Source organism: Amblyraja radiata, chromosome 2 (genome assembly GCF_010909765.2).
Source record: "Amblyraja radiata isolate CabotCenter1 chromosome 2, sAmbRad1.1.pri, whole genome shotgun sequence".
Lineage (NCBI taxonomy): Eukaryota > Metazoa > Chordata > Chondrichthyes > Rajiformes > Rajidae > Amblyraja > Amblyraja radiata.
Genome location: NC_045957.1, coordinates 52,423,035 through 52,434,928, shown reverse-complemented (window position 1 = coordinate 52,434,928; position 11,894 = coordinate 52,423,035). Strand labels below are relative to the sequence as shown.

At 40.0% G+C, this 11,894-nt stretch overlaps 1 protein-coding gene across 1 annotated transcript in view; it reads right to left on the bottom strand.

Annotated features, from left to right (window-relative positions):
• Positions 1-990: 990 nt before the first annotated feature.
• Positions 991-11,894, bottom strand: part of fam221a (family with sequence similarity 221 member A) — a 42,086-nt gene continuing 31,182 nt past the window's right edge. The window contains exons 5-7 of the mRNA XM_033046439.1: positions 9,245-9,355; positions 4,126-4,211; positions 991-1,301 (exon numbers count right to left, since the gene is read on the bottom strand). Of these exons, the coding sequence (XP_032902330.1) occupies positions 1,191-1,301; positions 4,126-4,211; positions 9,245-9,355 (308 nt within the window). The 3' untranslated portion in view covers positions 991-1,190. The remainder of the gene's footprint in view (positions 1,302-4,125; positions 4,212-9,244; positions 9,356-11,894) is intronic.

Below are 11,894 nucleotides of genomic sequence, written 5' to 3'. Positions count from 1 at the left end.
TTCCTGACGTCCTCTGAGTGAGGGCTACATGTATATATGTATGTAGTCTGTTTTGTTGTGCTATTCTTATAACAAATGTAAAGCACTTTGGCCAACGAGAGTTGTTTTTTAAATGTGCTATATAAATAAATGTGACTTGACGACCTGTGAGTGTGGTGTTTTGTGTGGTTTTATGGTGGTTTCACCCTGCTTGAAGTGGGATGAAACTGCATTTGAATGTGGTGGCCTTGCACCCTTTATGAAATGGTATGAAATTGCATTTGAATGTGGTGGCCTTGCACCCTGCATGAAATGGTATGAAACTGCATTTGAATTTGGTGGCCTTGCGCCCTGCTTGAAGTGGTATGAAACTGCAATTGAATTTGGTGGCCTTGCACCCTGCTTGAAGTGGTAAGAAACTGCACTTGAATTTGGTGGCCTTACACCCTGCTTGAAATGGTAGGAAACTGCATTTGAATTTGGTGGCCTTGCACCCTGCTTGAAATGGAATTTCAAGGAATAGCCGTGAGTCAACTGCTCGCCCACCAGCCGTGAGTGAGCTGCCAGCACATCAGGCTTGAGTGACTGAGCTGTCACCCCAAGAATCCATTTGGCCCACAATGTCCATACTAGCCCTCTGGAAACCAGTCCCTTCAGCCCACAATACCCATACTAGCGATCCAGAGAGACCCCCCCCCCCCCACTGGCCACCTATATTGGAATCGGTGGAGAGGTGGAATATTGCGTTGGGGGACCAGCCCTCCCGTGTGAACATGGGACCTAACGGGTCCCACTTAGTCTAGTAATATTACTATTCACCAATGGGGACATGCCTCTGCAGTTAAAGTTGAATGCCAATATTTATAGTTCAAACTGCACTCCAGCCAAAAGGAACTTACCATTTCTGTTGGCAAAATGTTCCGTCCTTAGGATTCATCCTCATTGCCAAGTTAATTATAGCAATGTTTCTCAGATTTCTCAGATTTGTGTTTTCATAATTCCCAAAACAAATTTTTACTTTTGTAGTTGAAATGTTTATTTTTTTAAACAAGATTACAATATTAAAGGTACATGGGATGGTAAAAATGATAGGACAGTTCACGTCTGGCACTAACATAACACAAGTGTGTAGTGTTTATTCCAAAAATGGACAGTAATCATGCATCCACTGTACAAGGGAAACAAAAATAATACATTGATAACGTATGTTCTTAGAATTTTCCTTTTTTTGGTCCTTTTGAAGGTTCTTTGGCTGGTCGTGAAGTTTCACCTTTCATTGCAGGAATCTTTTTCTGTCCCTTTGCAGCCCTTTCCAATTTGAGCTGAAAAACAGAGCGGTAAAGTAACTACCATAATAAATGTAATAATTTAATGTTCACAGGTAAAATTAATGTACAAATGAAGTACATTTAAAAAAGTTAAGATTAGAGATTTGCCCCTGTTACTTTTCACAGTACCTTTGATCATGGTTCAATAAATGTGCTTCATGCCCTTGGAGCTCCAAATGTCAATTTTTTTAAATATGTAAAGGTTTAATTATCTACTTCAAATCATCCCTGAGTGTCTATGCAATGTGAAGTAAAACACATATAAAATTATACTCTCAAAATGTGTACCATAAAATAATTTGTATCGTAGGGAGAAGAATAGAGATTTGAATTGAATATCTGATCTATTAGATTAATAGTAAAGTACATAGTATGATCAGGCCAGGAGTTGAATGCTATAAAATATTGAAGTGGAGTTAATTGGAATCTATAGTAAACCTAGCAATTATAGACCTGTTAGTTTGACTTCAGTGGTGGGCAAATTAATGGAAAAGATACTTAAAGATAATATATATAAGCATCTGGATAAACAAGGTCTGATTAGGAACAGTCAACATGGATTTGTGCCTGGAAGGTCATGTTTGACTAATCTTCTTGAATTTTTTGAAGAGGTTACTAGGGAAATTGACGAGGGTAAAGCAGTGGATGTTGTCTATATGGACTTTAGTAAGGCCTTTGACAAGGTTCCTCATGGAAGGTTGGTTAAGAAGGTTAAACTGTTGGGTATAAATGCAGGAATAGCAAGATGGATTCAGCAGTGGCTGAATGGGAGAAGCCAGAGGGTAATGGTGGATGGCTGTTTGTCGGGTTGGAGGCAGGTGACTAGTGGGGTGCCTCAGGGATCTGTGTTGGGTCCTTTGTTGTTTGTCATGTACATCAATGATCTGGATGAAGGGGTGGTAAATTGGATTAGTAAGTATGCAGATGATACCAAGATAGGGGGTGTTGTGGATAACGAAGAGGATTTCCAAAGTCTACAGAGTGATTTAGGCCATTTGGAAAAATGGGCTGAAAGATGGCAGATGGAGTTTAATGCTGATAAATGTGAGGTGTTACACCTTGGCAGGACAAATCAAAATAGGACGTACATGATAAATGGTAGGGAATTGAAGAATACAGTTGAACAGAGGGATCTGGGAATAACCGTGCATAGTTCCTTGAAAGTGGAATCTCATATAGATAGGGTGGTAAAGAAAGCTTTTGGTATGCTAACCTTTATAAATCAGAGCATTGAGTGTAGAAGCTGGGATGTAATGTTAAAATTGTACAAGGCATTGGTGAGACCAAATCTGGAGTATGGTGTACAATTTTGGTCGCCCAATTATAGGAAGGATGTCAACAAAATAGAGAGAGTACAGAGGAGATTTACTAGAATGTTGCCTGGGTTTCAACAACTAAGTTACAGAGATAGGTTGAATAAGTTAGGTCTTTATTCTCTGGAGCGCAGAAGGTTAAGGGGGGACTTGATAGAGGTCTTTAAAATGATGAGAGGGATAGACAGAGTTGATGTGATCAAGCTTTTCCCTTTGAGAATAGGGAAGATTCAAACAAGAGGACATGACTTCAGAATTAAGGGACAGAAGTTTAGGGGTAACATGAGGGGGAACTTCTTTACTCAGAGAGTGGTAGCGGTGTGGAATGAGCTTCCAGTGGAAGTGGTGGCGGCAGGTTCGTTGGTATCATTTAAGAATAAATTGGATAGGCATATGGGTGAGAAGGGAATGGAGGGTTATGGTATGAGTGCAGGCAGGTGGGACTAAGGGGAAAAAAATTGTTCGGCGCGGACTTGTAGGGCCGAGATGGCCTGTTTCCGTGCTGTAATTGTTATATGGTATAGATGGTGGCTCTGAGCACCGTGCATGCAGCTCCCAACATTATTCTGGAATAAAAAATAATTATGTGAAAATTTAAGATCAGTAAAATTTTGATAAGACCTAAGCCTGATCGATTTACAGTTGTATTATAACTTTGATCAACAAAATGAGGGGCTTTCCATTTTCAAGCCTTTTCCCTGAAATTAAGCAAAAATATGGAAGTTCATATGGAATGCTAAATAACCATATAATTGGGATCCACGGGCCTGATTAATTTTTGGTGAATTACTTATAATAGCTTTTATATTTGTGTGATAACGGTCTCAGAATTTATGTAGTATTTCAGAATTATTAATAGAACTCAACCTCATGTAATGTCATGCAATCATCAGACATGTATTTACTGAGTCCCGTTGAGTTATTCCAGCTTTTAGTGTCATTGCTTTCAGTATCCCAGAGAAACTGTTCTCTCTATGACTCACTGGTTCACCTTTCCATTTCCATCAACATACTGCCCGACTCAATGCACTTTCCCCTGCAGTCTCTGGAAAAACAACAGCAGCCCTTTCACATTTTTCTTTTGCAGCATCCAGGGACCCAAACAGTGTGTCCATATTAAGCAGCAATTCAGTTTTTCCACCTTAACATACTGCATTCAATACTAATTGTGTGATCTCTGCACTCGGAAACCCAATGTAGATTGGGTGACTGTGTTGCAGCACACCTCCATGTAGTCTTCAAGGATGACCCCAAGCTTCCAGTTACATGTTATTTTAATTCTCCATCCCACTTTCACTTCAGCCTGTCTTTAATTTCTGACCCAGTTCAACGTAAACATGATGAACAACATCTAATTTTCCAGCAAGGTAATGTGCACAAACCTTAACAGTGAATCCAACGTTTTCAGATAGTCAATCTTATTGTATCAGAATAATGTTTATTCCTAAAATAGTAGTGTTATTCAGTGGAATACATCTCTATTTACTACACTGGCATAAACATACCCTTTCTTGGTATTGACTTTCAAAGTAAGCCATATCCCGTTCCTCAGCTGTGGGAAGGTGAGCAAATCGACTTAAACCATGAACATCTGCAGAGGAAGAAGGAAGAATAATAAAAAAGATATTCCATATTGAACAATGTGAATAGATTGCTTAATCAGTTCAAACTTTGGGTATGTATCCAATTAACTAGCTCTCTCTGGATCCCTTATGATCCAAACTTTCAGGCTAGCCTACGAGCAGCACCTTGTCAAAGACCTTGCCGAAGTCCATATAGACAACTGGCAGACTTGTTTATTAAACTTGCTCTCTTTGACTTTAGTATTTGCCTGTAATTTTCCTGTGCTCTTGGTCTTATCACCCTGCCAATTTAGTTTAAATCCAGCACCACCCACCTCGCACCTGAGCAGGACCAGTAAATTTACCTCTTAAGATAATGTCACTCCCCAGTTCAGGTGCAATGTTCAGAGAGACATTATCCTAAGAGGTAAATTTACTGGTGACCACTGCACCAGAAGAGATCCCAATAATCTAAGAATCTGAATCCCTATAACTGCACTAGCACTGCAGCCATGCATTCATCTGCCGTATATTTCTATTACTGCTCTCACTAGCACAGTGCACTAGAACTCATCCAGAATTTATTATTCTGGAGGTCCTGCTTTTTAACCTCTTTCCTAACTCTCTATATTCACTTGCAAGACCGCAACCCTTTTTCTACCTATGTGTGTTTTCTCCCATTGAGTACCAATGTGCACAGTGACCTCCAGCTCATCACCCTCCTCCTTGAGAATGTTTTGCAAACACTCAAGGCATCTTAACCCTGGCATCCAGGAGGCAACACATCATACTGACATCTTTTTGGCAATTACTATCTCCTGATTGTCCCCCTGACGAGTCTCCTAACACTGTGGCACTACACCCCTTCTTGCTGAGCCACAGGGCCAGTCTAGGTGATACAGATGTGGCCACTGCTGCTGATGCTCTCTGAAAGGTCAAACCACTCTCCATCGTACCAAAGAGGTGTACTTGTTACAGAGGGGAATGGCCAGAAAGGAACCCTGCACTGTCTGCCTACTCCCTCTACTTTTCCTGGTGGTCATCCAATGACAGTCCCAGTAAAACTCCTATCTATAACACACCAACCAAACACTGCCCAAAAATAACATTTTGACCTGCCCTTCCAAATTGCTGCTGCATTTAAAATTAAAAAGACTCTCCAGGGTCTTTAAATTGGCTATAATTCTGTACATGAATCTTTTCAATTAAGCTCCCACCGCTGAACTGAAATGCCTCAAAGTTACCGTTACTGTGCCAGCAGTATATATTGCTTCACTCTGCAAATATTTGACAGCGTTTATCTACACTATCCTCCCCATTGCCTCTTCTCTGGTCAGGTGGAACTTTGCCAACCTGATTGAATTTTAAATCTCTCAATTTGCAGTCACTGATTTTCTTGAATAGGCTTCTGATCTCATTTATGTAATATTAATTCTGTAGTTCCTCCAAGGCTCCATCATCAGCCATGTTTTATTTGTCACTACATGTATTACAGATATTGACATAAAAACAAGTCAAGTTCCATATGGATGCAACTTCTCCAAAATATATTTTCTCCAATTCATCACACTTCAACCCCGACAACAAATACATTTAAATTTTGTTCACTTAAAGACAAGTCTCTCAATTTTTCCCAGAGATCTTTTTGATAGAACTATTCCATCATGGTTGCGGATTTAAACTTTGTTATGCATTTCACTTGCCAAGCCTATCAGTCCTTAACTTAAGGATTCTGTAATTCCAGAGATGATGCCAAAGTTTCCATGTCACTCTCTTCCTGTCCTCTTACCCTGCATCCTCCCTTCACTTTCCCTTTTCCACAGCCTCCCTCACATCGTTTTCTTTCTCTGACCTGCTATCCTCTCACTAGCTAAATCTTACTGCTGATTTGTTAACTATTACAGTGCCCTCCATGTTTAAGACAAAGACCCATCATTTATTTATTTGCCTCTGTACTCCACAATTTGAGATTTGTAATAGAAAAAATCACATGTGGTTAAAGTGCACATTGTCAGATTTTAATAAAGGCCATTTTAATACATTTTGGCTTCACCATGTAGAAATTACAGCTGTGTTTTCAGGGCACCATAATGTTTGGGACACATGGCTTTACGGGTGTTTGTAATTGCTCAGGTGTGTTTAATTGCCTACTTGATGCAGGTATAAGAGAGCTCTCAGCACCTAGTCTCCTCCAGTCTTTCCATCACCTTTGGAAACTTTTATTGCTGTTTATTAACACGAGGACCAAAGTTGCGCCAATGAAAGTCAAAGAAGCAATCATGAGACTGAGAAACAAGAATAAAACTGTTTTTTATTGAGACATGGAGAAGAGACATCAGCCAAACCTCAGGCTTACCAAAATCAACTGTTTGGAACATCATTAAGAAGAAAGAGAGCACTGGTGAGTTTACTAATCGCAAAGGGACTGGCAGGCCAAGGAAGACCTCCACAGCCGATGACAGAAGAATTCTCTATAATAAAGCAAAATCCCCAAACTTGTCCGACAGATTAGAAACACTCTTCAGGAGTCAGGTGTGGATTTGTCAATCACCACTGTTCGCAGAAGACTTAATGAACAGAAATACAGAGGCTGCACTGCAAGATGCAAACCACTGGTTAGCCGCAAAAATAGGATGGCCAGGTTACAGTTTGCCAAGAAGTACTTAAAAGAGCAACCACAGTTCTGAAAAAAGGTCTTGTGGACAGATGAGACGAAGATTAACTTATATCAGAGTGATTGCAAGAGCAAAGTATGGAGGAGAGAAGCAACTGCCCAAGATCCAAAGCATACCACCTCATCTGTGAAACGTGGTGGGGGTGCTATGGCCTGGTCATGTATGGCTGCTGAAGGTACTGGCTCACTTATCTTCATTGATGATACAACAACTGATGATTGTAGCATAATAAATTCTGAAGTGTATAGACACATCCTATCTGCTCAAGTTCAAATAAATGCCTCAAATCTCATTGGCCGGCGGTTCATTCTACAACAAGACAATGATCCCAAACATACAGCTAAAGCAACAAAGGGAGTTTTTTAAGCTAAAAAATTGTCAATTTTTGAGTGGCCAAGTCAATCACCCGATCTGAACCCAATTGAGCATGCCTTTTATATGCTGAAGTGAAAACTGAAGGGGACTAGCCCCCAAAACAAGCATAAACTAAAGATGGCTGCAATACAGGCCTGGCAGAGCATCACCAGAGAAGACACCCAGCAACTGATGATGTCCATGAATCGCAGACTTCAAGCAATCATTGCATGCAAAGGATATGCAACAAAATACTAAACATGACTTGGGGGACTATGTATAAATACTGCTGTAATTTCCACATGGTGAAACCAAAATGTATACAAATGGCCTTTATTAAAATCTGACAACGTGCACTTTAACAACATGTGTTTTTTTTCTATTACAAATCTCAAATTGTGGAGTACAGAGGCAAATAAATGGGTCTTTGTCCCAAACATTATGGAGAGCACTATATTATCAATCTGCACTGTTCTTGTTTTTGGAACAATGAAAGAAGTTTAAGTTTTATTTTTAGAACATTAGAATCAATATCAGGATTTGTTTATACAATTCAATCAAGACCTATCTTCTCTGCCAACTCTACTTTTCTGCGCTAAAGCCATCTCCATCAATTAACTTAATTTCCATAAATCTAACAATCTCCCTCTTAAATACTCACATAATGATTGCCTGTCCACAAATCTCTATAGTTGTAAAAATTCTCAACCTTAAATAAATAATTTAAGATGGGTATAATTGAAAGTGCAACAATGGCACAGCTGGTAGAGCTGCTGTCTCGCAGCATTAGAAACCCGGGTTCAAGCCTGACCAGGTGGTGTCTGTATGAAGTTCACACATTCTCCCAGTGATCACGTGGATTTACTCTGGACTCTGGTATCCTCCCACATCCCAAAGATGTATAGGTTTGTAGGTTAATTGACCTCTGTTTTTTTTAAATGCCTCCAGTGTGTTGGGAGTGGATGAGAAAGTGGGATAACATAGAACTACTGTGAATGGGTGATCGATGGTCGGTGTGGACTAGGTAGGCTGAAGGACCTGTTTCTGTAAATAGCTCATTCTAAGCTCCCCCCAGTCTAGTTTCAGTCAATTAAATATTGAATCAAGCACTTGAGCAATTAAACTTTATTTTGGATAACACAACAACAGTTCCCCTATACAATACCTAACCACTGCGGGTTCAATCCTTGTATCTGCTTGGGCAAGCCCTTCTAGCCTCGTGCAAGCAGAGACACTCCAAAAGATCATGCAGTTCCAAGCGCTCTTCCAGAAGATTGACAAAGGACCTCGTGGGGGTTGCCTTTTATAGGTCCCCGAACCTTGAGGGGCCGAACTACATGGAGGTGGTCTCTTTATAAACCAAACAAATATATTGATAATAACAGTACATAATTGACAGTTCCCCAAGTCAATAATATAATCTTATATACATTGTATTCGAATGAAGCTTCTAGAAGGAAGCCAACACAGATGAATAGTGCAACATGTGCCCTGGGATTCAAACAGTTCCTCCAAGGCTCAACATGTCAATCAATCGGCAATTAACAGATTAACCGTCTCGCAACATTATATATACTATGTACACTCAGTTTGCATTGACCCAATCAGTTCTATGCATTTACCACCTCATTGTAAGAACTCTGAGATGTCCCATTCTTTCTCTGCAGTATTTATCTGGGCCACAGACATGCTGGCACCATTCAGCAGCTTGTCTCAGTTCTGCAGAGGCACGTTTAACGACCAAAATGGCCTAGCAGCACATAAGCCCTTACTCAATTTTAATGCCATGGCTGCTCAATTTAGCCAGGATTAACATTTCCATGCTGTGTCTCTAAACGGAAAAAAACTAAAATAACGAAGGCATCTAGAATCAGTCGTTTATTATTGAAACAGTATGACAATATCAAAACTAGAGGCTACCTTTAGCTTAGTTTTGATTACTGGTGTGCAATAATTTCAGCAATTAGAAAACACCTTTTTTGTATTTAATATAATCTGGACTAGTCCAATTATGTTTTCTTTTTATTTCTTACCATCTGTTGGTTGGCCAGCATTTATTGCATCTACTTGTGGTGCATAAGCTCTCAGAAAAGGGTGGTCCATTGAAGTCGAAGGTGCATCAAGAATTGCATTGCTTGGTGCTCCTATAGGAATAAAACATGTGATGGATGTGCCATTTAACAAATTAGATAAATAAACCAGAAGACTGGTACTTTGATGCACATTTAACAAATAACCATTCAGCATGTTACCTATCATTTCACATGATTGCTAAATGCAATTAATAAACCATGGGTAGTATGAGCTGCATACATCAGCAGCAATTAAAGGAATATGGGAGATTAACTTTACTTCAATGCAACCTGCCTCTCTTATATGGGAGTGTACTGTAGCTATTATTATTAAAGCTTTATTTCAGACACAGGTCCATATAACACATCAAACAGTATAAGGAGATACAAAAATACATAAAAATTGCATATTAGCCTATAAGATATACAAGCTATTGCACCAATGCCGTCTTAGCCTAGAAGTGAATCTATAGCAGCTTTTCAGAGGGCTGACTAGGGCTTCAATTATGTGGTTCTCTGACTTGTCCAGGCGACACATAAAACTAAACATCAGCTGTCTTAAGAGTGCCTCACAGGTTGGCACTCTAGTGGACACAAACAATTGACTGGCACTATGCCATCTAGGGACACGAAGTAGCAACCTCATAATAATAATAATAATAATATATCTTTTATTGTCATTGCACGTCAGTGCAACGAGATTTAGTGTGCAGCTCCACTGATGTACAAGAAAAGTAAATAAATACAATACATAAATAAGCAAGCTGAATTGATTGACGTGACCATCTGAGGGAGACTGTCCAAAGGGAGTGGGTGGGGGGGCACTCATTAGGGCCGGTTCAGAGCCGCTATAGCTCTTGGGATAAAACTGTTCCTGAGTCTAGAGGTTCGGGCGTAGAAGGCCTTGTAACGTCTGCCGGAGGGAAGTAGTTGAAACAGACCGTGGCAGGGGTGTGATGAGTCCTTATGGATGCTGAGGGCCTTCCTGAGGCACCGCGTGTGGTAGATGCCCTCCAAGGCTGGTAGCTCTGTCCCGGTGATCATTGCATCATTGTATGCTACCTTGAGCCTCTGCATACTCTTTTTCTTATAATTAGACCACAATTGAGCAGTATATAACAGTGTGATGTTGGTTCTGAACAGGGAACACTTCACAGAGTCAGAGCACATAGAAAACTTCCTTATAAGCATGTTAGCTTGAAGATAAATTTTACAGTGCTGTCGGTAGAGGTCTTTGTCATCCGTCCAGTCATCGGATATGACATGACCTAGGTATTTAATTTCCTCACACACAGCAAGAGGACTGTCTGACAACTGCCCTATGGTAAGTTGCAAGTTGTTTGTGAACTAAATTAGTGTTGCAAAGGAAAAACTGTCTATGGGAGAAAGAATACACCAAGATTTTCAGATTGTGTTCTGCTTGGAAAGGAAGAAAGATGTCTTCATCCCTTTCTTTTCAAATCCCTCAGAAAGCAATGAAAATGTGGTTAAATATAAGGAGTTTTCATCTGAAACCATGATGCAAGATTTTGTGATGTTCAAAAAGACATTCTAGGTTGTATCACTAATCTCATCTAATGTTCAATTTATACAAGACATAACTTATCTGCCAACAATTGTTAATAATAACACTCAAAACTACATTTACACCCCTACAATGCTTAAATCTGCCCTATTTATACATTTTGATTGTAAGGTGCATTATATGTATATATGTAATCAGCATCATTATAGAGATGACCTATGGAATATTGGACTGTCGGCAAATAGGGAGCTAAGATTAATTTACTAATGCCACTAATTTTTTTAATGTTATCACATAGGCCCCAAGCTATAAGGTACCGTCTGCTTTACAAGAGTAGCACAATGGCACAGTGGTAGAGCTGCTGCCTTACAGTGGTAGAAACCCGGTTTCGAACCTGACTATGGGTGCTATCTATATGGAGTTTGTACGTTCTCCCTGTGACTCTGTGGGTTTTCTCCAGGTGTTCCAATTTCCTCCCGCATAACATGAAACTAATAGATGGGTAATCATTGGTCAGCGCAAAGTTGAAAGGCTGTACCTCTAAATTAAACTCCTCTTTCTGCCCTATTTCATCCTGTAACACCTTCTTCCCCAACATAGTCCAGTTTTTCAGATCTCATCACCTAAATGAAATGAGAGGATAGCACTTTTATCCAATGGCCAACTCTGGCTTGTCATGGTGATACAGGTGACAAGTTTCACCTAAGTAAACAGGCATCCCAGTTTAAAACACAGATGAGCTCTGGACAATACAGGGATTCAAATTTTATTGGATTCTCCTCAACACATGATGCTAGATGTCCTGCTCCGCAAAATTGTGTGGCTTGTATTAGTGTAATTCTTATGACACTAAAAAACAGGTTTCCACTGCAGCTGGTGACACACAGAAAGGTTGCTGCAAAATGAAGGAATAATGATAATGGGCATTTACCAACTACAGATTGCGATGGAAGCACTTCAGGAAAATGCCAGGGTTCATATGAGGCAATGGCAAGAGAATATGCATGCAATCAGTGATAATGCCCATGAGATCAGAACCCTGTAATTTGCACAAACCACAAGGGGGAGTGGGGCAAAGTGGTCTGA